Below are 27,632 nucleotides of genomic sequence, written 5' to 3'. Positions count from 1 at the left end.
TTTCGTTGAAAACAGTTTAAACATTACAAAAAGAGTGTCTACTTTGTAGACGTAAGTAGTTATACTTATACTTTTCATTATTACTTATATTTTTTATGATTTCAACGAAACAAATATATATTTTAAACATTTTAATTGTATTTTTAGTCCAGAAAGCCACTGTGCATCCGCTAGGAAAAATATTCCAATTCGGATTTTTTGCACAATCTTACTCAAAATGGACCCCGTTTAACAAATTTGCATGTTGCCAGGTCCAAAAGTGGGTCAAAAATACTGACCATGAGTGGTGAATGGCTAATTTTGGTCTTAGATTTTGTTTTTGACCGTAATGAAAACGAAAAAGAAATTTATTTTAAATTTTAGGTAAGGGAATATTTTATAACAGATACCATTGTCTTCAAAAAAGTGAGCAACATAATATAGTGTACAAACCCTAGAAAAAATATTAAAATGGACCAGAGTTGTAGCGAGTTAAAAGCAAAAAACGTGATTTCACTTTTTTTATTTTTAGGGTACAATTGCGATTTTGACAATATTCCCCCACCTAAAATTTAAAATAAATTTCATTTTCATTTTCAGCAGCGTCAAAAACATAATCTATGATCAAAATTAGCTATTCACCGCCCATGGTCAGTATCTCGAAAAATATTGGGCGTTATATTGGGGATTTCTAATGTCGATAATAAAAGTTAAACTATTTTTTTTATACAACATTTTGATCCAATTTTTTTTAGAAATCTTTGTACTGTTTATTTTAACAAAAACGTGATTAAAAGGCAAAGTTGTAAATTTCGTCACTCAATTTTGCGATTAAATTTTGCAATGCACAAATCCGCACCTTTTTCTTTGAAAAATTCATAACCTTTATCAGAATAAGAATTAAAGCTTGAAGCAGGTACCGTTGTCTTCACAAATGTTAGTGCTATATATGTACTGTAAAAATTTCAGAAAAAAAATATTAAAATTGAACAGAGTTGTAGCGAGGTAAACGCGAAAAAACGTGGTTTTATTATTTTTTATTTTTAGGATAAAATTGCGATTTTGACAATGTTCCCCCACATGAAATTCAAAATATGTAAATCTCATTTTCGTTTTCAGCACCGTCCAAAGCATACAGTATGTCTAAAATTTACCATTCATCTCTCTGTAGTCAGTACCTGGTCATTTTGGGGGTGCCTGCCGCTCGCCTATAAGGAGTGCGCCAATTTTGATAGTTTTGTAAAAAATAAGGAATTATATCCAGAATTTTGGTAATGACACCTTGTAGGTCAACTGATGTATTAAATAGTTTAATTAACTGTTATTAATATTATATTTATTAATATTTTTTACTGAAAAATGAATATATTAACGTTTATTATAATATACGTCTGAATTGCCAATATAAATGAGTCAGATTAAATAAATTATTAGAAGAATTTTTTTACTTAGCAACAACATTTTTGTTTATTTTAATAGTATTTTGTATTTTGACAACGAAACCCGATTTGGGCTTCGAAACGTTAATACATTCATTTTTCAGTAAAATTGTGGCTTATTTCCCATAGAAAATTCTTAATTATAAAAATGCCACAAGGAAATAGCTTCAGAACAACATTTATTAATATTATAGTAAAATTAACTAGATAAAATTAGATGTACTTACCAACTGAACTTCTCCTGCTCGCCAGGCCAAATTGTAGTGTCTGTCTACATTATGATCGGACCAATCCTCATATGGTAAAATTTCTCGACAAATAGCACATGTCACTTGGTCTTGTTCATCGCAAACTAGAGACCGATTCACGTCATTATCTCTACAAATATCAATCAATGTTTAGCTTTGAATTGAAAAAGATAGCAATCAATTTTTGATAAAATGTGTACCAATAACTTGCTTAACTTTAATGCTATCAAAATTTTCCCGTTATTTAAGCTTAAGTACTTACATTTAAGTACTTGCCGAAAAAAATAATATACATTCAATTACCTATAATTCCCTTTGAATTAATATTAAAAGGTTTTTCAAGTCAAAAATTTATTTGATTTTTTATTAATTTTGGTAATATTTTTTTGTAAAAACAAGTTTATGAGTTTTTTATGAAAAACTTCTTTAACACACGCATTTTTTTACGAAAAATTAAATTCTTTTTAAAACTTTTTTTTGTAAAAACAAGTTTGAGTTTTTTATGAAAAACTTCTTTAACACACGCATTTTTTTACGAAAAATTAAATTCTTTGAGCTTTAATAACTCAAAAAGTATTTATGTAGTTTAATAATTTGACATAACAAATTTTGCTTAGAATTTGTCCCTCTATCGATTTATGAGGATATTTTTAATAAAATAATTTTCACACCCGGGAAGAGGTGGCATCCACCCCCAGTGTTAAAGCTCAAGTTGGCACCATATTATCACTTTTGTTTCTTGAGGTATCTTCTAAATATTCACAAATTTTCATGAAAATCGATGGAAGTTCAACGAAATGCCTTTGTAATTTAAATATTGAATTTACAAATTTACTTACTTTCTGGGACGACCTCTATATCGGGATGCAGGGCTGAAAAATTAAATAAAATTTTTATAATTAAACAGCTACGAACTTTCGAATTTACAGTATGTATAAAAAGTAACCCACATTTTAATTTCCAATGGGTTAAACGCGGTATAAGGAGTGGTATGGTTTGAAATTTTTAATTTTTTAATTATTTTAAATTAAAGTACATATTTTATATATAATGGATTTCTACGGCTGTCGCCGCCTCTCCATACCCAACTTCCAATTTTTTCTATAGTAACACATATCTTCATCTAATTGCCTCGAATCCATTGCCTCCTGAATATTGTCCCTCCAGCTTCTCCGTGGTCGTCCTCTTTTTCTTCTCTCCGGTGGGACCGACTCTTAATATTTTTCTCGGCCAGCGAGTCTCATTCATTCCTTTAACGTGACCGAACCATGTCAGCTATCTCTTTTCAATATCGTCTATTATAGTTTTTTCCACCTTCATATGTTCTCTAATTGTTTCATTTTTTACATGTTCTAATCTCGAAACCTGACAACTTCTCCTCAAAAAGTCCATTTCTGTACTAAGTAGCTTTTTTTATTTCTTGCACTTATGTCCCAAACTTCTGCAACGTAGATTGTAGCGCTCTTCATTATACTTTCATATATTCTTCTCTTTGTTTCCTTCCTGATATCTTTGTCCCATAAAATTGAATTGAGGGATCTAGTGATCTACCTTTATTGATCCTGTGTTGTATTTCATCTTCACTATTTCCTCGTTTGTTAAATAAAGCTCCCAAATATTTGCTTGTTTCACACCAACAATATGTCCTTGTTTCAATGGTAGGTTTTCAATGTCTTCGTTTCACACTATGAAGTATTCTAACTTGTCCATATTTATTACTAATCCTACCTGTTGGTAATGTTCATTTAGCTTCCGTATCATATAGCTAAGTCATTTTGATCTTGGGCTATAACAACTTGGTCGTCCTTAAAGTATAATGTAAATAGGGAGTCGTCTCCCACGTCCAGTCCAATCGGTTTTCTAACTTTTGTCCACCTCTGTAAGGATTGATCAAGGTATATTTTAAAGAGAGTGGGAGATAGACAACATCCTTGTCGGAGGCCTTTTGAAGTATTAAATGCCTCAGTGAAATTTTTGCCGTTTTTGATTCTGATGTTAGTGGTCTCATATAACATTTTAGTTGCTTGTATGAGTTTTCCATCGATACCGATGTCTTTCATTCAGTTCCATAGTTCTATTATTAGGACACTATCATAGGCTTTTTCTAGGTCGATAAGAGCGAAGTGAGTTTCCTGATTTCTCTGTATTCTTTTTTCTAGTGCTATTTTTAAAGTGAAGAGATTGTCTACCGTTGAACGTCCCGCACGAAAACCAGCTTGTTCTTCAGCTTGCTTTCCTTGAATTTCTTGTTCTATTTCATTTCTTAATATCCTGGAGTATAATCTTCCAATGGTGCTGATGACTGCGATTACCCTATAGTTTTTTAGGTTATTTTTAGGTCCCTTCTTATGTATGGGAGTAATATGTGATGTTAGCCATTCATCTGGTATTTTTTCTCCATTTAGACATCTTTCGAAAAGTTTTTTAAGGATCAAATAAGCATCAAATCATCAATAACTTGCATGGTAACAAGAACTATGAACTTGCAAACTACAGTTTAATCGAGGCAGCTATTGCTGCCTCGAAAACTATGAAATATAAATGGAAATATCACGATTTGGCAATTTATTTAGGTTGCAGAAAGTTCACTGGACTCTAAGAATTAAAATATTACTCGATATGTTTTCCAATGTTTCAATTATACACGGTGAAACTATAAAAGTTTAGGAAGTTAAGAATAATGTGGGATTACAAATTAAGGGATTAATTTGAGATTGAACATATTGGAATGGACAATGGAAAAAGTTTACTAATATATCATAATTCTTGTTACGTAACATAGATTGATATAGTCTATTACATGAACATAGGTACGACTGTTTTGAATTTTACTGAAATACTAGAGCAATTTACTTTCGTACATACAATCTTCGTATGTTGCACAGTAAAATACTCGTTGTCGCGATAATCCAAAACAGTCATAGGTATATTCATGGAGGAGACTGTACTATGATTCATTTAAAAACTAAAATTGAAACAAAATGTAAACGAAGTAAAACATAAAACTTACATGGCTACTGCACTCTGTTCACCAACTGGATTATCCTGAAGAGCAGAAAACATTTGGCTATACATCTTCACCGTGTTCCCGTTCCAAGCATACTTCCTTTTATCCTTAGCTGGTTTATCTGAGTCGGCAACTTCATTACTGTTACTGGCTTCATCGATAACTTCCTTGTCTTCCTCAACTTTATAATCAGTATCCGGTTCTTTATCACGCTTCTTTTTAGTTGGCTCTGTATCAAACGTTTCAGTTGCTTTTCTTTTTCTTTTTGTAGTAACACTCTGAGTTTCTTGACCCATCATCTCAACTTCCAAATAGTTTATTTTTGCCCGTTTTCTACCCCTCTTGGACTCTTCTACGTGGTATTTAACAGTCGGCTCAGGATCAGTAGTTACCGGCGCCGGACTATCGCCTTTTGGAGGTCTTCCCCTCCTCTTTTTAGTTGGTTGTTCGATACTTGTTTCACTAACAGATACATCAGTAGCCAGTTCCTCATTTTGATCGGTTTCTTCAATACTTATATCGAAGGTAGAGGTATCTTCTTCGTCAGTAATGAAAGACTGATTGACGGATTCAATTCCTGTTAACCATACATTTTTCCTCCTTCGTTCTCTTTTTTTCTTACCGCTTTTTTCAATGTTATTATGATTATTTTCTGCTTGGTCAGTCGTACTAATTGTAGCGATATTTATTCCTTTGGTTTCGTTGTTTAAGTGGCCTGATTTTTCAACAGATAGCTCAATATTCATACCTGTTTTGTTGATCATATTTGGTACTACTAGATTATTAGATTTTCTGCCTTTTTTCTTAGCAGGTTCTTCGTAATTTCTACCTATATCTTGTTCTTTAGCATCTCCAGTTTTTTGTATTGTACTAGATTCGGTTTTTTCCTTTTTGTCATGATTTTTTAGATTTCTATCTTCGATAGGTTCTTCTGTAACTATATTATGATCAGTATTTCCACCAGATCCGACTTCTGGTACCACTAGACTCTGAGATTTTTTGCCGCGTTTTTTCTTAGCAGATGTTTCAGAGCTGTCATTTACTTTTATTCTGCTTATGGAATTATCCATTGAACTTGTGGATACTTGTTCAGTTTTTTGAGCTCCAAATGAAGTACTTTCCAAAATTTTGGGTACTGCTTCGATTTCTTTCTTGTCGCTGTCATCATATAAGTTTTTCTTTTCTACGAGTTGTTCAGCAATTATGTCAATATAATCTTTACCAATGTTTCCTATAGGTCTAGATTCCAGTACCACCAAATTCTTTGACTTTCTACCTCCTTTTTTCTTAGGAGATTTTTCATAGCTTTCGTCTACTTGTACACAGGTATTGAGTACTTTTACAGAGGTATCTATAGGGGTCGTAGATATATTTCCAGATTTTTGCACTATGTCTATAGCGTTTACTGCAGTGATGGGTACTAGTTTCTTTAGATTCTTAGACTTTCTACCTCCTTTTGTGTTAGCAGGTTTTTGGCAGCTCTCATCTACTTGTACACAGGTGTTGAGTACATTTACTGAGTTATCTATAGAGCTGATAGGTGTATCTCCAGATATTTGTACTATTTCCGTAGCATTTACTGCAGTAACGGGTAATAATTCAGTTTCTTTATTTTCACTAATGTCCTCTAAGTCTTTTTCAGGTTCAACTTCCGGTACTACCAGATTCTTAGACCTTCTACCCCCTTTTTTCTTAGCAGGTATTTCACAGCTCTCATCTATTTGTACAAGGGTGTTAAGTATTTTTACTGAGTTATCTGTAGAGATAGTAGACGTATCTCCAGATTTTTGCAATATTTCTATAGCATTTACTGCAGTGTTGGGTACTGGTTCAGTTTCTTTCTTTTTGCTGATTTCTTTTAGGTTTTTTTCAGGTGCAACTACCAGATTCTTAGACTTTCTACCTCCTTTTTTCTTATCAGGCTCTTTGCAGATCTCATGTACTTGTACAGAGGTATTGAGTAATTTAACTGAATTAGCTGTAGAGGTGCTATGTGTATCCCCAGATTTTTGCATTACCTCTATATCATTGCCTCCAATGATAGGAACTAGTTCAGTATCTTTCTTTGCACCAATGTCTTTTAAGTTTTTATCAAGTTCAACTTCAGGTACCACCAGATTTTTCGACTTTCTTCTTCCTTTTTTCTTAGCAGATTCTTTACAGCTCTTCTCTTCTTGTACATGGGTGTTGAGTACTTTTTCTGAGTTATCTAGAGAGGTGGAAGATGTATCTCCAGATTTTTGCACTATTTCTGTAGTCACTGCTGTGATGGGTATTAATTCCATTTCTTTCTTGTCACTAATGTCTTCTAAAGTTTTTTCAGGTTCAACTTCCGGTACCTTCGGGTTCTTAGACTTTCTACCTTCTTTTTTCTGAGCGGGTTTTTCACAGCTCTCATCTAATTGTACACGGGTAGTAAGTGTTCTTATTGAGTTATCTGTAGAACTGGTGGGAATATCTTCCGTTTTTTGCGTTCTTTCTATACTATTTACGGCAGTGACATGTACTACTTCAGTTTCTTTCTTGTCGCTAATATTTTTTTCAGGTTCAAATTCCGCTACCACCAAATTCTTAGACTTTTTACCCCCTTTTTTCTTAGCAGGTTCTTTGCAGCTCTCATCTACTTGTACACAAGTGTTGAGTACTTTTACTGAGTTATCTATAGAAGTGGTAGGTGTATCTACAGATTTTTGCACTATTCCTATAGCAGTCACTGCAGTGATGGGTACTAATTCAGTTTTTTTCTCTTCAGTAATGTCTTCTAAGCTTTTCTGGGGTTCATCTTCCAGTACTACCGGATTATTAGACTTTTTATCTCCTTTTTTCTTAGCAGGTTTTTCACGGCTCCCAATACCTTGTACACAGGTGTCGGCTACTTTTACTGAGTTATCTATAGAGGTGGTACATGTATCTATAGATTTTTGCACTATTTCTATAGCACTTACTGGTGTGATGAGTACTAATTCACTTTTTTTGGATTCACTAATATCTTCTGAGTTTTTTTCATGCGAAACCACCAAATTCTTAGACTTTCTACTTCCTTTTTCCTTAGAAGATTTTTCACAGCTTTTATCGCGTTGTGTACAGGTACTAAATACTTCTATTGAGTTATCTATAGAGGTGGTGACTATATCTCCAGATTGTTGTACTAATTCTATAGCATTCACTGGTGTGATGGGTATTAATTCAGTTTCTTTCTTGTCACTAATGTATTTTTTAAGTTCAAATTTCGGTACCACCAGATTCTTGGACTTTCTAGCTCCTTTTTTCTTGGCAGGTTTTTCACAGCTCTCATCTACATCTACAGAAGTATTCATCCCTCTTGATGAAGTAACAACTGGAGCTCTTAATACTGTTTTCAATTCTTCTTGATGTACTGAGGGTTCTTTTGGACTTTCAGATTTTCTCTTACCATCTAAATTTTTCTCTTCAGAAATTATTTCTGTACATTTAAAATCTGTGTCAGCAGTTTCATGTAATTCTGTTTCTGTTGCAGTATTCTTTGATCCGAGTGGAATAATATTTATTTGTTTAAAATCTAATTTATCAATTGTTTTATCAACCAGTTTAGGTGGTTTGCGTGAAAGAGATCGCCTTATAGATGTGTTTCTGATCAACGTTTTGTCTGTAACAGTAAGTCTAGGTCTTCTAGACTCTTTAACGAACACATCACACTGAGTTCTGTCTATTTTTCCTTGAAGCAGTTCATTAGATTTATTCCTTAAGTCAAGACACTGTTCAACAGGTTCAATAATATATGAATCACTAATACGAGATTCGCTTTCTGTTGATGATACCTTTTTTGATTTGTTTTTCTTATGAGGATGTTCAACAATGCTTGTTATTATGTCTGTGTCTGGTGATGCGTGTACTACTACTTCTTGAATTTGTGTTTGTTTGTTAAGATTTCCTTTTCTGTCTCTCTTAATAGGTTTATTAAGTTCTCTGTCTTTCTTTTCAACTATTTTATTACTTTTATCATCATGATCTGCTTTATCGATTTCATTTGTTATTCTATTTGTTTTGATGCTATGCTCTAGCTCTTCAGTATGTGGTTTTGTAGTTTTTTCTTCCCTGATTTTTGATACATTATGAGTTGGTTTCTTCATCTTCAGATTCACAGTAGATAAAGGAAGTATGGTTTCAGAATTATCCGTTTTTCCTTTCTTGATTTTTGATATAATTGGTGTAATTTTTGCATGATTGGATTGTTTACCATCTTTATCTACAATCTCAGATTTTATTGGGGCGTGACTTACAATCTTGTGTATGGTATCCTTGCTTAAGTTGACTGCAGTATTACTAATAACACTTACAGTTTTATTTGAAGATTTATTAGTTGTCTTTGGTACTGTAACATGTGTTTCTTGAGTTGGCCCTGACAATTCTAGTTCTCCAGATAGTACCTTAGTTCTAATCTTCTTACCAATTTTCTGTTTTACTGATAACTCTTGTGTTTGATGGTCAGTTGGATTTTTGGCTGTAAGTTTTTTCTTCAGAGCTGTTCTTAAGATGTTACAAATGTCAGGAGTTTCAGTGATTTTGTCTACACTTTTTGAAGTTGATGGACTAGGTGTGGTATCTTCAGCAGGCTTGGCGCTTACTGCGGCACTGGATAGCTGCGCTAAAATTCCAAGTCTGGCTAATTCATCGGGAGTGATGATAAAAATTTGCTTGCTTCCAGATTTTTTATTCTTTTTATCCATATCTGAAAGAAAGTTGTACATACAAGAAAAATTATCGTTTTTGAAAATAAATAAAACAAGAATAGAAATTTCAAGTAAAAAAATAAAATGCCAAACATGTAAATCATACATCTACAAAATTAACAAGAGGCTAAATAGAGGGTCAACCAAAGCAATATTAACAACATGTACTCACTAGATACCAAATAAAAATCTACACTACTATAGGCCACTAATAGTCACGTAAAGAAGGGAAACATGGTACCAATAAAAGAAAGGAAGTTACCAAAGTACTGATGAGGAAAAGCAAAATCCTTCTTTGGCTTTTTCCCATTATAAGTTTGCTGTTTTCATCCTCCACAGCATTTTTTTTCTCCCACTCACCTTCTCTGAGGTCTCTATCTATAATAGCATTAGTGGAGTCACTGAAGGTTTTCACCTCCGATTTCGTTGAACCTCTATCGATTTTCATTAAAATTGGTGAGTAATTAGAGGATACCTTAAGGAACAAAGGTGACATGATGCCAACTTGCGCTTTTACCCTGGGGGTGCATGCCACCCCTTCTCGGAGCTGAAAATTATTTTATTAAAAATAATACCATAAATCGATAGAGGGATAAATTATAAGCAACATTTGTTATATAAAGTTATTAATATAAATCAACACTTTTTGAGTTATTAAAGACCAAAGATTTTATTTTTTTGTAAAAAAATGCATGTTTTAAATCGGATTTTCACGTATAACTCAAAAACTATAAGTTTTTACAAGATAGTTATTATTACTGAAATTTATGATAATAAAAAACTGAATTCATTCCTCACTTAAAGAACTAAACTAATGTTAGTTCAAAGTGAGTTATTGGCAACTGAATGTGTATTTTTTCGACGAGTGCCCAAATCTAAGTATTCAAGCTTAAATAACGGGAAAACGATGTAATGTATAAAATATACCTGCTAATTATTTGTCAACGTAATTTGAAATACCTATTAAATGAGCTTCAGAACAAGTTAATAGCGTCAAAATTAAGCAAGTTATGATGAAAATAAAAGAACCCTTTCGATTTTTTTTAGGAAAAAATGAGAAATAAAACATACGCCATTTCCACAAAAATTAAAATTTATAGTAATCCTTACAAGAACTTCTTTATATTAGCATAAGTAATGATTTTAATAATTTTTACCGGTTTAGAATGCATATTTTTGAAAAAAAGGTATAATTTAAAAAAATCATAATTTTTAAAATTATTGTAATTTTCATATTCTTTTGATAATAACTCCAAAAATGCTCAATATACGTAAAAATGATATATATATTCAAATTTTAGTTTTTTCGGTGTTAAATATTTTACTTGTTTTACTATTTTCATAGGGTAAAAAATAACCGAGATAGAAACGTTTAAATCTTAAATTTTGCTGTGAAAACCATGCAGCCGGGGCCATTTAACCTTTTATTTTTTAAAAAAGTAAGGGTCTAAAAGACTAATTTCAACGTGGTTAAATAGCCCTTGGAATTAACTTTCAAACGGTTTTTAGACAAATCTGATATCGTAAAAACAAACGGAGTTATTAAAAAAACCGTAACATTTTTTGGAAAAATTTTTAAAAGATAAATTTTGAAAAAATTTTGGTGCATAAATTTTAATGCTATCAACATTTTCGGGGGCCCATTTGATAGATATTTTTAATTACTTTGACAAATGTTTATTAAGTTTATGTTACAAAATGCATCATTTTCCCGTTATTTCAGCTTGAATACTTACGATTTTTTTACTGGCCGAAAAAAATGTATATTCAATTACATATAACTCACTTCTAGTTAACATTAAAAGGTTTTTCTAGTAAAGGGTTTATTTCGTATTTTATTAGTTCCAATTTTGGTAATACCTTTTCTGTAAAAACTTATAGTTTTTCAGTTATTGATGAAAAATCAGTTAAAAACATGCATTTTTCTCATGAAAAATTAAAATCTTTGATCTTCAATAACTTAAAAAGTTTTGATTTATTTTAATAACTTTATATAAAAGATTTTGCTTATAATTTGTCCCTCTATCGAATTATGGGGTTATTTTCAACAAAATAATTTTCACCCCCGAGAAGGGGTGGCATCCACCCCCAGGGTAAAAGCGCAAGTTGGCACCATGTCACCTTTGTTCCTTGAGATATCATCTAACCACTCACCAATTTTCATGCAAATCTATGGAGGTTCAACGAAATCGGAGGTAATAGCTCATATCCACCTTCAGTGACTGCACTACATTTCTTATTATGTTTTCCATCTTGTAGCAGGTATTTCTCTCCATTTCTTCCTGGAGGGTCCCAATCCAATATTCTTTTCAGCCACCTGTACTCTGGCATTCTTTGTACACGCCCATACCACTGCAGGACCCTGTTTTCCAACTTTTTTTGTAAATGAGCATTCTTCTTTCATTCTGTTCCATATTTCCTCTGTTCTCATTCGATCCTCTCTGGTGATTTGTGGACATCTTCTCATAAAGCCCATTTCAATTGTTAGTGTCATTGGCCATGCTTCTGCTTCATATAGGGTAATATTCAGTATTATGCTCTGAAAGATCTTTTTTTGTTTCCTTTTGTTTTTCTTTATTCTTCTCATTGCTTCCCTCAGTTTCTTTCTGGGAACTCAATCATATGCTTTCTCCAAGTTGATAAAGGTCATATGGGTTTCAATCGCTTTCTCTTTGTTGTTGTCTATCACTTGTTTCATGATGAATATATTATCTAGATATGATCTGGCTTTTCAGAATCTAGCTTGTTCTACGCCATAATGGTCCACATCCTTTTTATTTTTTCTTTTATAACTGTGGAAATGATCCGTGCCATTGAAGGCGTTACACTGATTGTCACTGATCCCTCTATAATTAATTGTTGACCTTTTGTCACCTTTTTTTAAAATGGAGGGCATGCATGATAAATTTCACTCATCTGGAATCTCCTCTCCTGCTTGAATTTTATCGAACAACACTTAGATATTCCTCTGTGATTTCGGCTTCCTCCGTTATTATTGTCACCGGGTCTTTTGAGACATACTTCAGTCTACAGACCTGAGTACAAAGCAAAATCTATCACATTATACATTGTCATTGCAGAGTTAGCTTGAGAAACAAATGGAGCCATAAATACAACTACGAAAGGTGCAGTAAGACAGAATCTGGAGAAAATGAGAATAAAACAATGGGAAAAATTGAAACATGACTGATAAGTATGAGCGAATAAATAGTAAAAACCAATGGAATACAATGAAAAAACAAGTAAACATATTCAAATACCTCAACGTGCAAACAATGAACAAATACTTATAGGAAAGACAAATCGAACCAATCGCAAAGATAAGAAACGACTTCAATGTCTTATATATATTAAACAAATCAAAAGATTTGTGCATATTGAAATAAAAAATCTGAAAGGAATAGAAATTTAAATAAAAAAGGACAAAATAAAATTTAAATGAACTGTGATAAAATTAAATAACCCATCAATAATTGTTTTGCTCTATATTGTTATCCAAATTATTTTTCTTTAAATCACTTATATAATTGAAAATGGATTTAAGCAGCAATAATCTAGTTCAAATTTTAAGTTTTGTGTTGAAAAATAGGGGTAATAAAACTGAGTAAAAAGATAAAATGCCCTACCTGGTGTTAAAAAAAATGAAACATGTTAACAAATTTTTAATCAAATTCAATTTAGGTATAATAAAATGTAAAGATATAAATTTAATTTAACATTAATAATAATAAAAAGTTTATGAATCCAGGGATTTGAACTCAGGACCTCTAGAGTGTGAATGTCATGCACGATCCACTGAGCCAAATCCACAAAATATTTTATCTTACAAATACACAATTTCCTGTACATACCTGTGGGAAATAACTTTTAATAATCTTGAATGCTAAATGGTTTTATATTCACTCACACTTTTATCACTTATTTAATACTTGAACAGTAAAACTTTCTATTAAACATGGACGTATCCGACGTATCACGTATCTGTAGGTGTAGGTTAGGTTTTAATTGCAATTTTGATAGTGACAGCAGTTTTATGACTAGTGACAGATCGGTTAAATTAATTTCGATTTTTATTGTTTAAAAGCAACACGATTTAAATTTTTGTAACTGATTTAAATATCTAGTTAATTTTATGTGTACCAACAAATTGCAATATATTAAAATATTTATTACACTGACAAAGGGTGACATTTAAGTAATAATAGTAGTTCTTATGAACATTTTAATAAAAGAAGAATATAATTTTAGGTTATGTTTTGATTATGCCATGTGTTGATTTTTAAATGTAAGTAAATGGACAAATGATTTATAATTTTCATAAACAAGTTCTTAATTGTATAAAAAATCGTTCATCTTTGCTTAGTACTCAGTTTTATTCGACACAATTAAAATCTGCTATGGAAAACATACTAAAACCTCCTAATGTCCGAGGCATGCAGGTATTGAATAAAGACCTAATAAAAAAAGATATAGAAGTACCTTATTTATCATTGAAGAAAGACAACTTAAATAAAGTCTTGCCAGCTCTAACGAAATACTTACTTAAAATTAAAAAGTTTAAACCAGTTCAACACATTGAGGAGAATAAAGTGGATGTATGTTTGTCTCCTGAATTCATTAAAGATTGGACTGGTTTATCAGATGAAGTGAAAACGGTGTTAGAAGATGTACATATTACTGAAAATGATCTTAAAACAAAGCATGTAGAATTAACTTACGACAATTTTTCTGCCGAAGATTTACTTAAAGCTGTCCTTCCGACTGAGAAAGATGGTGAGTAAATATTTATGTTTATTTAAGTTAGGATAGACTCCAATATCATTAAGGGCTAGTACACGCTTTAATATTAAACCGGTTTTATAACATTATACACATTTACATTCCTAATCACTACTCCTTTCTGTGCCATCCCCTCTTTGTGAACACACACACACACTCCTTTCTGTTGTTGCAGTCTATAAATTTCTTTCCAACAACTCCTTGGAGATGTCCTTTATCCATGTGGTTGGTGGTCTTCGTCATGTTTATTTCTCTGTGGGGTCCATTCTACCACTTTTTTTGGGGGTTTTTCTTTCCTCCATTTGGCTTATGTGCCCATACTAACTGTTGTTTTTTGTTGTCATCTAGGGTTGTTCATTCTATTTCCATTTGTTGTCTAATGTCGCAGTTTTTTATGTATTCTAGTCTAAATCTTCTTGCTTACCTTCTCCAAAAATCAATTTCATTGGTTTGTAATTTAGCATTGTACTTCTTGGTCAATTAAGTACCAGACTTCAGCTCCATATGTTGATACTGGTTTTAATATGAGGCGCTCAGAGCAACAGTGGCCTAACCCCAAAAAGGAAGTTTTGAGATAAATGCAATCTTTGCATTAATAATCCATAAGGAAGAATTTCCTGTAGCTGGCTGTATACCATTAATTCCTAGTAAAATTTAATAAAAAATTTTGGCTTGGTAAAAGGTATATTAGTTTAAAAAGCCCCTATAGGGCTAGAAACATACAAACAAAACGTTTTCGCTCTGTAACAAGAGCATCATCAGTGTTACAAGAACATGGTGAGCCAACCAAAAAATACAAAGGTCAAAGCCTTTCAAAAACAGACTAAAAGTCTTATATTGATGCCTGTCACCTCTTGTAACAGCTAATGAAACAAAAAAGAAAAAAAAATAAGACTTCTGTTGGAGTGGACGTAAAGAGGATGATAAACTCCAACACAAGTAAGAAAAAGAATACAGAAAATGTCAGCTAATGGAACATAAATGAAGGGGCTTCTACGTTGAGAAGCCGAAATAAGGAAAGTACGAGGATAGAAAGAAAATACTACTTTGCAGTAGTATTAGAGTATTTTAGGGAAACTGATTAGATAAACGGAGTGATGAATAAATAATAGATATATGAATAGACAAATGCAAACTGAATGGAGTTGGCTAGCAAGAGAACAACTTGACACTCAAGGATGGATACGGCTCGTTTGCATGCCTGTCGAAGAACAGTAGCTGAAAGCAGATAATGATGACTAGAAAAGATAAATACTAAAATAAGAATAATGTACTGAAAATGAAGAAAGGAAAATAATTGCTAAAGAAGAACAATTTAAATAACACTAACAAATCATGGGCGCCAAAAAAATGATCTTTGATCACTCTCCCAGGTATCTTACACTGCTGTCAAATATTAAATAAATAAGTATATGAAAATATAAAGGAAATAAGAATTAGGTTATTAAACTTAAGTTGCCTGTCACCTCTTGTAACATAATGACCTAATTGTTACCTATTGACCCACTTACCACATGTGGGAGTCATATGTTGCCCTAGGGCCGTAGCCATAGGAATTTTATCCATCCTTTGGAATTTTCTATGTTAGCATCAATATAAGACTTTTAGTCTGTTTTTGAAAGACCTTTGTATTTTTTGGTTGGCTCACCATTTCTTGTAACACTGATGATGCTCTTGTTACAGAGCGAAAACGTTTTGTTTGTATGTATCTAGCCCTATAGGGGCTTTTTAAACTAATATACCTTTTACCAAGCCAAATTTTTTTTATTAAATTTTACTTTGCATTAATATTTCCATTACAAATTATGTAGCGCCATTTAGCCAAATATAGAGGTAGGTTGTGTAGACCCTTATTAATACGAAGATTTAATGTTGCTGCTTCTATTGATATAATAATCTGAAAATGCTCAATTGGGTTAGGCCACTGTTGCTCTGAGTGCCCTCATATTGTGTTGTAAATTGGCTGGTTTCATTTTGCTATCCTTTCTTTAATATTCTCTTCATTTCTTTCTGTACTTGTTAGTTTTATTCCCAGATATACATATTCATTGAAGCTTGCAATTGTCTCCTGTTTTAGGTTCAGGTTCTCTGTTCCTCCCTTCCTATGCATAGATATTGTGTTTTTTTTTTGTATTCACCTCCAGACCCCATTTTCTATAGTCTTCTGTTGGTTTTCTTGCCATATATTTAACATCTTGTCCACAATAAACAACAAAAATGTTGTCTATTGTGGATCTACCTGCCCTAAAGCTGCTTTGTACCCATGATTCATATGGATGGTACTCTTTACATATAAGGTCTTTTAATATTCTTACATACAGTCAACTTTCAACTTGGTGTGCTATTTATGGTATACACCTCTGTACTCTGTAGTTATTTGGCAATTGTTTACTACCTTTCTTATGTACAGCTGGTTCCTAAAAAAACTGATACGACTCTTAGTAAGATTTGATCATTTTGAGCAGTGTATGATTGGTCTGACATTATGTTATATTTATTATGACAGACAAATAATAAAATAAACAAACAAACGTCCATTTTTGAGGTTGAAGTTATCTGACAAATTTTAAGATTTGACAGTGACAGTATGTAAATAAAAAGTATCTATCCTTCAAAATATAATAAATTAAATATAATTAAACTCATATTCATTATATCACACCTCGTCAAAAACTTTTTACAAGAACATAGTCAGCAATTTTGATATGGCTTAGAGCCAGACTACATCAAGATCGCCTATAAGTCGTGCTGGTAATTGCCTTGCAGTGAGACCAAAGACAAAAAGAAGAAGAAGAAGAAAGTACACTGCTCAATTTTCTACAAAATACGCTTCAAGAGTCGTATCAGTTTTTTTTGGAACCAGCTGTACCTATAATTGAAATCCATCCTTCTTTCCATGTCTGTGGTACCAGTTCTCCATTAAAAAATATATCATATACTTAATATTGTTACTTTTTTACTGATTTGTAATGACCATTTTTTAGTAGTTCTGGAGGTATTCCTTCCAACCCTGGGGCACAACAGTTTTTTAATAAGGTTATTGCTTTTTTGGTCTGTTCCTAGTTTATACTAATCGGCTCTCGTGTGATTTCAAGTTTGTTGTGTGATGAGGTACTGTGTGATAGTCTTTTTTCTACAATAGTGTTTTACAATGCTCTTCCCACTTCGTTGTTGTTATGGGGTTTATCACAGTTTCTTCTCGTTTGTTTGTTCTTACATTCTTATAAATCTCCACACGTCTTTAGATTTTCTCCCTCTGATATACATCTCAAGCTCCTGCATTGCTTATGTTCACTTTTTTTATTCTCGTTTTCTCTGGCATACACATTTTAATATATTATTTAATGTTGTAGGTTTATCAAGTTTTTCCCAGATGGGCCACATAGTACACATAAACCTCAGAGAACATCTTTTCCCATTCAAAAGTATAATTGCTGACATTCTTTACGACAAAATTCCTGGATGTAAGTCAGTAGTAAACAAAATAAATGTAATAGACAACACATACAGGAATTTTAGTATGGAAGTATTAAAAGGAGACAATAATATGATTACTACAGTCAAAGAAAATACGTGTAGCTTCAAATTTGATTTTTCTAAAGTCTACTGGAATTCTCGACTATGTACTGAACATGAAAGGATTGTTAAAAAAATTAACAGCAGCGATGTACTTTTTGACGTTTTTGCCGGTATAGGTCCTTTTTCAATACCTGCAGCTAAAAAGAAATGCTACGTTTATGCCAACGATTTGAATCCTGAATCTTTTAAATGGCTTGAATACAATTCCAAAACAAATAAGATTTCTGTGGATTATTTTAAATCTTTTAATAAAGACGGAGCAGATTTTATAAAGACTGAGTTTAAACAATTTTTAACAGCTCATTTAAAGAAGGATCAGAACGTTTTTATTACTATGAACCTGCCAGCAATGGCTGTTGAATTCCTTAAATATTTTGAAGGGTTGTTTAGTAGTGACGAATTACCAGACTTCAAAAATGTACCAGTAATATTTGTTTATTGTTTTGTTAAAGGAGAAAACTTCATCGAGCTTGGTAGACAGCTTGTTTTAGATAATTTTAATTGTAGTAATAGTGATATTGTTGATGTATTTAGGGTAAGAACTGTTAGTAATTTTAAGGAAATGATGAGGGTGACTATAAAGTTACAAAAAAGTATTTTGACAGGAAACCAGGGGAAGAGGAAATTGGAGGAAGACTGGAATCAAGATACAAAAAGAAACTGTGTAAAAGGTATATATGCATCAACTTTTATGCTCTGCTTTTAAACCAGGAGGAGTACTTCAAATTTACCGTGCTGTAATGCTTATTTGAAATTTTGACACTATTGACATTTGGACACTATTGGCATTTCATAGGGTAATTCAGTTATATTCTTTTTCTCATGATCATCTTTCAGTGCGTCACAGTTTTTCGATTTCTCTCTAACGCATTAAATTGTATGTGACAGAAAAAAAGGCACGTCTGGGAATACTTCGGTAATTATTCTAGTTCGGTGATTATTCTAGTTGTCGATAGATGGCGCCATAATCAAAAAAGAATTATTTATTAAATAAAATAATAATATTATCAATATAATCTGTACAATTTATAAGACTATACAAATGAAAGAAAATACCATTTTATAAATGCAATAGACACAATTGATTTGGTTTTATTCCAAATTGAAAATAAAATTTGACAACTGTCAGATTTAACTAAAATGTCACGTTAGAATAAATGTCATAAATATGTATTATCACGGACTTACCTTTTTTTCTATAATTTGTGACGCACTGAAAAATGTTCATGAAAAGGAGAATATCAGTGATTTTTTGTGTGTTCTGTGTTATTCCTGTAATTTTTAGATTTTTTATTCTGCTTTTATATAAAAAGCAGTTATTTTTAGAACTGTATTAGTACCTATAATATAATATTTATGGATGACTGTCAAAGGCTGATATGATCAACCAAAAAAGAAGATGTGCTTGGTGATTTTTCTAGTGACTTTCTTGGGTGTGAATGTCTTTTTAGTTTACTCCTCCTGGTATAAAAACAAAGCATAATATAATGCTTCATTTCTTAGAAAATGTTTGAAGATATTAAATGATTTCTCCTTCTTGAATTCTGCTATTATTGTAAAAGTTATTATCAGATAATGTACTTCTTGAAGAAGGAAAAATCTTGCTTTTCAATAGTTAAACAGTTTTACTCTTTTTTATCTAAATATTTTGATGTCTCAAACTTTTCTATAAACTGTTCTATGTATATTTAACTTGAAAAAAAAACAGTTTCGTTGTTAACTTATGTTTTACTTATGAATAACAACCTTAGAAGCTATTGCTGTTTCATATTTTAACATAATTCTACTCATATATATATCCCATTCATATATGACCTTTCTCAGTAATCTTTCCTAATAAAACATTAACAAAACCAAAAGCAACAAACAGACCCTTAATATAACTTTTTTCATTGCGAATACTTTTTAGATCAAGATGGGAAAGAACAAGAAGAAAGTAGGTAATGTTTTCAAGGTAGCAGGTGCTAAAAGTTTGAAGCTTAAAGCCAAGGCCAAAGCAGTCAATAGTGATTTAAAGCAGGTAAATACTTCTTCTTCTTCTTCGGGTTCCTATCTGTTTCAGATGTTGGAAATCATATTGGTAATCATAACCTTGCTCGCTGCGGCTCGAAACAGTTCCGTTGAGGTTTTCTTAAACGATGTTCTCAAATTCTGCAGCTATGATATTCTCCTTCTACCAGGTCCTCGTTTACCTTTGACTTTACCTTGCAATATGGACTGCAGCAGGGAGTAACGGTGCTGATTTCTCATAACGTGTCCCAGATACTGCAGTTTTATGTGTTTAATGGTAAACACAGTCTCCAGTTCCTTCTTCATTCTTCCTAGAACTTCCATGTTCGTGATCCTTGTTGTCCATGTTCTCAGCATTCTTCTATAAAGCCACAGGTTAAATGCTTAAGTTTTTTAATAGTGGTGTCTGTAAGCGTCCATGCCTCCGCTCCATAAAATAATATAGAGAAAGCATAACATCTCAAATGTCTCATTTTTATATATAATAGGGATATGTTGTGGCTTTTGAAGATGGCGCTCATTTTGTTAAAGATCGTTGTTGCCTTTCCTATGCGGCACTTTATTTCCTGTACATTGCTCCACTGCTCATTCATAATTGTTCCCAGGTAGCAATACTGTTTATGCACTGTATCTGCTTTCCATTAATGTATGGATGAGCCCCGTTTATATTCTCCTTGCTGATAATCATTAATTTGTTTCGTTTTTTGGGTATTAATGTTTACTCCGTACTGTTGACTGTACTTGTTGATTCTGTCCATTAGCCTCTGAAGTCCCTCTAAACTATCTGCTATCACCATGGTGTCATCAGCATGTATAATATTGTTTACTTTTTTTCCATTTAGAAGGATCCCTTCGTCTACTCTGTATAGAGCCTCGTTGAAAATTATTTCTGAGTACATATTAAATATCAACGGCGATAGGATATATCCCTGTCTAACTCCACGTAGTATTTTTATGTGATCTGTTTCTTCTCTGTTAATTTTCATATATGCGGTCTGATTCCAGTAGAGTTCTGAAATTATTCTGAAGTCTTTGTCATCAAAGTCTGCTTCTTTTAAAATGTTAATCATCTTTTGGTGATGAACTCTGTCAAATGCCTTTTCATAGTTGATCAAGCACATGTATACGTCGCAGTTAACGGTCCTGCATATTTGAATCAGGACCTGTACTCCGAAAAGTGCGTCTCTGGTACCCACTGCATTAATGAACCCGAACTGTCTATCCGATATTTGTTCCTTGCACTTCTTATAAATGCTTTCATGGCTGATTCTAAGAAACAGTTTCAATATATGGCTCATTAGGCTGATTGTTCGATCTTCTTCGCACTTTTTTGCCCCCTGTTTTTTAGGTATCGCTATGAATTCTGATTCTAGTCTTTTATCAGGGATGATTCCTGTATTGTATACTTTATTGAAGACAGCCGTGATCCAGTTTATTCCTTCTTCATCCAAGAGTTTTAAAAATTCAGCTTTGATATTATCAGGCCCTACAGCTTTCCTGTTTTCCAGGTAAATACAGAAAATGTTTTCTTGTTAATTTCGTTTGTTTATTTTGGGACATAGGAAACTCAATGGAAAATTCTAAACTGTTGGAATTCCTGCTTCCCCAATTAGTTTACATCAAAACTCTAATAAAGATCTAGCAGTGCGCGCCCTATTGCCTGAATAAAGCATTATTGCTAATTTTTCCTCAACTAACAACAATTTTTTTTTTTATTACATATTTTCATTTACAATCTGCTTCATCGAAGCTATAAGCAAATAGTTTGAATGTTAAATACATGAGGGAGAAGCTGCCCTGTGGCAACCCTCCTATTATAATTTTTTACATTTGATCACAATATGTATATATTTAATTTATTAAATCTGTTGGCCATAGTTTCTTCAGTCGTCTTGCGAATTCGGGAGGAGTGTTCAGCAGTCTTGCTTCATCATTTGGATGACTTCTTAGTCCATCAAGGTAGCTCTTTGTGATCCTTGGAATTTCTTCCTCTACCAAGGGTGTAGCTGAGTCCTCGTGTAGGGTTTTATTGCTTACATACCAGGGTGCGTTGAATATCATCCTCAATATTTTTGATTGGACTCTTTGTATTATCTTGATATTTGATGGCTTTGAGCAACCCCAGAGTTGAACACCATAGGTCCAAATTGGTTTTATCATAGTTTTATACAGGAGCAGTTTATTTTCAATATTGAGTTTTGATTTTCGACCAATAAGCCAGCTCATTTGTCGTATTTTGATGTTGATCTGGGTTTTCTTGGCTTGGATGTGCGGCTTCCATGTTAATCTTTTGTCAAGGGTTAGTCCCAAATATTTGACTTGTGTGCTGACTGGAACTAACAACAATAAATCATAAAATAAAAATACTGACATTTCAAATATTGTTAATATCTATCTTCATTGTGATCAAACGCAACCCGTTATACACAATCTGCAGTACACATGGTCTAACTTTTACAACCATACTCTGGCAAATGTACTCGTCTTCTTCGTTTTCTTTTGGCATCATAACCCTGGATGGGTCTTTGTCTGTCTGACTATGTCCTTCCATTCAGATCTCTCTTGTGCCCTTCTCCACTATTGTCTTATATTTATGGTTTCAGGTCATCTTCCACGTCATCCAACCATCTCGTCCTGGGCCTTCCTTTTTTTCGTCTTCCTACCGGCTTCCACTGTAATATTTTCTTTGTTGTTTTTGTATCTTCTTGTCTGTGGACATTTCCCAGCCATGGTAGTCTTTGACTTTTCATAAATCTTAATCATACCCTTCATTCAATTCATTAACCTCGTTGTTTCTACTGGCAAATTCTCTACACATAAATTGAAGAATCTCAGATGCAGAATCCACCAATTTAATAAGAATTAAAATGGTAGATAGTATTTTAAAACTGAGATTTTTCGTGTTTGAAAGTTCTTACTGGTACATCCTTAATCTGCGACTTTTTCAATTAATAAGACAGCAGACGACGAATATAGAAAACGAAAGAGAAACGATCACATTTCGCTTTCATTCGTCTAGGAAAAACGGACAGCAGAGGAACTTTCAGTACTCAAATCCGAGTAAAGGAAATAAAAATAATAAATGATGGTTTTGCTTGTTTTCGATTCAGAGGGTATTAAATTGGTGGATTCTGCATCTGAGATTCTTCAATTTGTTAGTAGATGTCGCTGTATCGCGTCTGATGGGAAATTTGAATTATTTTTCAGATTCCCTTTAAAATGATGGTGGAGCTGTTTTCCGGTTCAGAGGTGGGCACACTATCGAAAGCTACTGATGACGCCTGAAAAGGTAGAAACAGTGCCTGTCTAGCTGGTGTGCAACCCTCTGAATCGAAAACAAGCAAAACCATCATTTATTTATTATTATCTCTACAAATAGTTTCTGATGACTTTTGATGTAAAATAATTAGGGAAGCAGGCATTTAACATTTTAGAATTTCCCATCGAGTTTCTTATGGCCTGCTTGACGATTCAACATCCGGTATATTTTTCTTCATTCTTATTACTTTCCTTATTAAATGAAGAAAGTACAGTTGTCCCTTGATAATCCGACAGGTATGGGACCAAAGGGGTGTCGTACTACCAAAAGTGTCCGGATTACAGAAAGTGGTTATACAGGGTGTTTCATTAATAATTGTCCATATAGTAACTGGAGAAACCTTAGCACAAAATACGAAGATTTAACCTAAAACACTTAATTAAAATGTGGTTCCTTACTGAGCTACAGGGTGTTTTATCTAAAAATTTAAAAACTATTTTTGCTCAGAATTTTAAAACTATTCGATGTATCCTTTTCATACTTGGCAGCTAGTATTGGTACTGTACAAGCTATTAAATTATGTTAAACAAACGTTTCTGGCTATTACCAGAGGCGTACGACTGGGGAAAGTGAATGGTTGACCCTTTCCAAATTCTACGCCACTGACTAAACTGCTATTTTAGCATAATTTTTAGATTCTCCAATACTTTCTATGCAAATAACATACTCTTCATTCGTAACGATAAAGTCATTATTTTCGAGATCTTTGAAGTTAAAAATGAAACGACACGGTTATTTTGATTAATATAGTGTGTCGTTTCATTTTTAATTTCAAATATCTCGAAAGCTAATCATTTTAGCGTTACGAATGAAGAGTATACTATTTATACAAAAAAAGTGGAAAATAAAAAAATTACACTAAAATAGCAATTTCGTCAGTGGGGTAGAATTTGGGAAGGGTCAACCAGCCACTATCCCCTGTCGTACGCCTCTGGTAGTAGCTAGAAACGTATATTTATCTTAATTTAGTAGGGTGTACTTTACCTACATTTTCTGCCAAGTATGATAAGGATACGCCAAATAGTTTTAAAGTACTGAGTACAAATAATTTTTAAATTTTAATCATATGAATCACATCATAAATTATTAATCAAAATAACTGTGCCGTTTCATATTTAACTTCAAATATCTCGAAAACTAACGACTTTATCCTTACCATTGAAGAGTATATTATTTACGTAGAAAGTATTTCAGAATCTAAATATGGCACTAAAATAGTAATTCCTCCAGTGGCGTAGAATTTGAGAAGGGTCAACCATTCACTATCCCCTGTCGTACGCCTCTGGTAGTAGCTAGAAACGTTTGTTTATCATCATTTAATAGGGTGTATACTAGTCACACATTCTGACAAGTATGAAAAGGATACGTCGAATAGTTTTAAAATGCTAAGCAAAAATAGTAATTAAGAAAACTTATAAAAATGACGATGAGTCATACCAGAGTGAGTGTGAAAACGCAAATAGGGGAAACAGAAGAGTTCGAAACAAACAAAGGAGTGAGGCAGGGTGATAGTTTGTCCACAACATTATTCAACATGGCAATAGAATATATTACCAGAAAAATGAACAAAGGAACACTCAGAAATAGAGGAGGTCAAATTGTAGCATATGCCGATGACGTCGTGATAATGGCAAAGAGAAGAGATATATTAACTCAAATGGTAGAGGAACTCATTCAAGAAGGAAAAACAGTGGGTTTGAGTATTAACGAAAACAAAACAAAAATGTTAAGATTAGGAAAAAAACCTACCAATAGTGAGGTCAAAGTGGGAAGATACAAATTTGAAGAAGTAAGTAAATATAAGTATCTAGGAGTCATGCTGTCAAATGATGGAACAAGAGAAAACGAAATAAAAGAGAAATCATTGGCAATAAATAGAGCATTCCAAGCCAACAAAAAAATGATAAAAAGCAAGATATTAACAAAAACAACTAAATTAAGGCTCTATGAAACATTAATTAGACCGACATTAATGTATGGAGCAGAAGTGATGACAATGACCAAGACAGACGAAGAAAATTTGAGAAGAACTGAGAGAAAAATAATTCGGGCAATATTAGGACCAATAAAAACAGCAGAAGGTGAATACAGGAGTCGAAGAAATAATGAAATAAATGAGGAATTGGAGGGGCAAGATATAGTCAGGAGAATAAAGAGACAAAGATTGAGATGGCTTGGGCATGTATGGAGAGCAGGAGAAGAGGCGATAATAAACATAGTAACAAAGTGGTCACCGGCCGGTAGGAGACGAAGAGGAAGACCGAGGTCCAAATGGCTGGAAGAGGTGAAGCGAGATCTAGAGGACATGGGAATTAGAAATGCAGAAGAAAGAGCAAGAGACAGAAGGAGCTGGAACCGGATATGTAATGCAGTCTAAGAAAAGAAGAATGGAGGACTGATCCACCTCGAAAACATGGATCTAGAGAGCCTGTGAAGGCGGCGCTACCCCCACGGGGGTGTTTTAGCCACTATATATATATATATATATAAGCAAAAATAGTTTTTAAACTTTTAGATAAAACACCCTGTAACTCAGTAAGGAACCACATTTTATTTAAGTGTTTTAGGTTAAATCTTCGTATTTTGTGCTAAGGTTTCTCCAGTTACTATATGGACAATTATTAATGAAACACCCTGTATATTTCGCATTGTTTTGCTAGCAGGACCCTACAATATTCTTAAATTTTATGAGTAAAATGCTACCCAGATTAATATGCAAATGAAACACCCATTTCGGCTAACTAAAACATGTTTATTACCAGAAATATGGAATCTAATAAATTTAATGTACATACAGTGTGTAAATAATAACTTAACTTTTCATCAATTTATAAACAATAGCACGGAACATGCGTCGGACTACCGAGCGTGTCAGATTGCAAAATGTCGGAGTATCAAGGGTGTACTGTATTTCTTTATTATTATATCTGGCCCATATTTCCAAACAATTCATATTCTATACTCTTGTTTGTTATAAACTTTTTTCATTTCTTTGTAGCAGCTTAATTTTTTCATTGTATCTTTTTAATTGCTTTTTGGTCAGGAATTATTTTTTTCTTTTATTTTACTTAAACAACGCTGTGATTCTGTTAGCTGTATATATTTCACAATAGCTTATTCTCTTTTGTCAATTTTGAAAGATTTTTATATTTCCTTTTCTCACGTTCCACTTTTTTAACATTCAAGAATCTGTAATGTAATACTTTTGTATATTTTTTAGATAAATGTCAAGAATAAAAGCAAAATAGCCGAAATAGACAATGCTTTAAAGAGCCTGGAGAGTAAAATGCGCGTTCCAGAAGTGCCAGTACCGAAGGAACCAACTATTACAAAGAAAAAGCTTCCTAGCACCAACTCTTTAGAAACAGATAAGAAAGCTGAAGAAACTCTAAAAGATTTAGATAATTTTCAGTTTTGAATGTATATACTTGTAAATAAAGAATAGTTTGATAAAGCTGTGTATATTATTACTGTAAATTTTACAGTGTACAGTTAGTCTGGGCAGATTATCAGAGAATAGGCCATTTTTGGAAAAAGTTATTTACCAGCAATTTTATTGCTGGAATCGAATCTTATGATTCTATATATTAATAATATAGGTATGCAAAGTCCGCAAATAGTGTGCCACTTTTTTTATAAACAAAATGGCGCCCGAAAATCGTGTTTTTTTTTCAATTTTTGCTCTGTAACTCCAAAGATTTTAACTTTACACCAAAAACATCCAAATAAAAATTCACCGTATTTAATTCTGCATAGAGACGTGTTTTTTCCGATTTACTTCGAAACTTTGACCGGTTGTATCTCAGGAACCACTCATCACAATTAAACGTTTTTTCTGTTAAAAGAAGCGTCCTGCCGCTTTCATGTTTTAATTTAATATTTCCCGAGATAATATATTTGTTTATAAGCCAAAAAATTGTTTATAATTTTAAAATATTCCTGAGGCCGCTTAAATAGTCCAATTTCAATTCTGTAAACTACATTAGATAGGTACAGTGTGTTTTTATACAAAAATCATAGTTATTCTTATGTATCATAATTATTGTGGTTATTATAGCGACCGTAAATTTTTAATTAACAATTTAATTGTTGCTAAACTCTTCATTCAATTTCCATCGGCTTCTGGAATTATAATCTATACGAAAAGAGCTTTTATATTACCAAGTTATTTAATTATTGATAAACAATTACTTATCTAAAATTTTAGTTGAAAATTAAAGATTTTGTTGGAAAAACCTGCATTTTCCGAGGAAAATTTTCGTCGAAGTAAATCTAGAAAAACACGTCTCTATGCAGAATTTAATTACGCTGAATTTTTATTTGGGTGTTTTTGGTGTAAAGTTAAAATCTTTGGAGTTATAGAGCAAAAATTGAAAAAATACACGATTTTCGGGCGCCATTTTGTTTATAAAAAAAGTGGCACACTATCTGCGGACTTTGCATACCTATATTATTAATATACAGAGTCATAAGATTCGATTCCAGCAATAAAATTGCTGGTAAATAACTTTTCCTTGTATTTTGCTAATTAGCCCAGAGTACGTACAAAACAGTAATTAGACC

At 32.7% G+C, this 27,632-nt stretch overlaps 2 protein-coding genes across 5 annotated transcripts in view; one reads left to right on the top strand and one right to left on the bottom strand.

Annotated features, from left to right (window-relative positions):
• LOC114334425 (uncharacterized) overlaps positions 1 to 13,384 on the bottom strand; it is a 60,782-nt gene extending 47,398 nt beyond the window's left edge. Inside the window, exons 1-4 of the mRNA XM_028284462.2 lie at positions 13,234 to 13,384; positions 4,677 to 9,381; positions 2,506 to 2,538; positions 1,646 to 1,796 (exon numbers count right to left, since the gene is read on the bottom strand). Of these exons, the coding sequence (XP_028140263.2) occupies positions 1,646 to 1,796; positions 2,506 to 2,538; positions 4,677 to 9,379 (4,887 nt within the window). The 5' untranslated portion in view covers positions 9,380 to 9,381; positions 13,234 to 13,384. The remainder of the gene's footprint in view (positions 1 to 1,645; positions 1,797 to 2,505; positions 2,539 to 4,676; positions 9,382 to 13,233) is intronic.
• A 70-nt stretch (positions 13,385 to 13,454) lies between these two features.
• On the top strand, positions 13,455 to 26,523 carry LOC114334426 (tRNA (guanine(37)-N1)-methyltransferase). Of its 4 annotated transcripts, XR_003653102.2 has the most exons (4): positions 13,455 to 14,155; positions 17,515 to 18,411; positions 19,650 to 19,760; positions 26,290 to 26,523. XR_003653102.2 is itself a non-coding variant. In XM_050647776.1 (3 exons), the coding sequence occupies exons 1-3, from the start codon at positions 13,684 to 13,686 to the stop codon at positions 26,304 to 26,306; spliced, it is 1,386 nt and encodes a 461-aa protein (XP_050503733.1). In that variant the 5' UTR covers positions 13,455 to 13,683; the 3' UTR covers positions 26,307 to 26,523. The 4 variants fall into 4 exon arrangements, 2 of the variants coding, with proteins under 2 accessions (XP_050503733.1, XP_028140264.2); XR_007697381.1 differs by lacking the exon at positions 19,650 to 19,760 and having other exon boundaries at positions 13,455 to 13,667; positions 18,346 to 18,411; positions 26,290 to 26,349; XM_050647776.1 differs by lacking the exon at positions 19,650 to 19,760.
• The last annotated feature ends 1,109 nt before the right edge of the window (positions 26,524 to 27,632 follow it).

This window comes from Diabrotica virgifera, chromosome 3, assembly GCF_917563875.1.
Source record: "Diabrotica virgifera virgifera chromosome 3, PGI_DIABVI_V3a".
Classification (NCBI taxonomy): Eukaryota; Metazoa; Arthropoda; class Insecta; order Coleoptera; family Chrysomelidae; genus Diabrotica; species Diabrotica virgifera.
The sequence above is the reverse complement of the archived record's forward strand: the minus strand, read 5'-3'. Positions and strand labels throughout refer to the sequence as shown.

What these genes read in the sequence shown, in the direction of transcription:
- LOC114334426 (XM_028284463.2), top strand. Translation starts at nt 13,684, where the DNA reads ATGATTTATAATTTTCATAAACAAGTTCTTAATTGTATAAAAAATCGT. An exon ending in CCTTCCGACTGAGAAAGATG is followed by an intron (nt 14,156 to 17,514) that starts GTGAGTAAATAT and finishes TTAATGTTGTAG; the next exon opens with GTTTATCAAGTTTTTCCCAG. An exon ending in AAAAAGAAACTGTGTAAAAG is followed by an intron (nt 18,412 to 19,649) that starts GTATATATGCAT and finishes AATACTTTTTAG; the next exon opens with ATCAAGATGGGAAAGAACAA.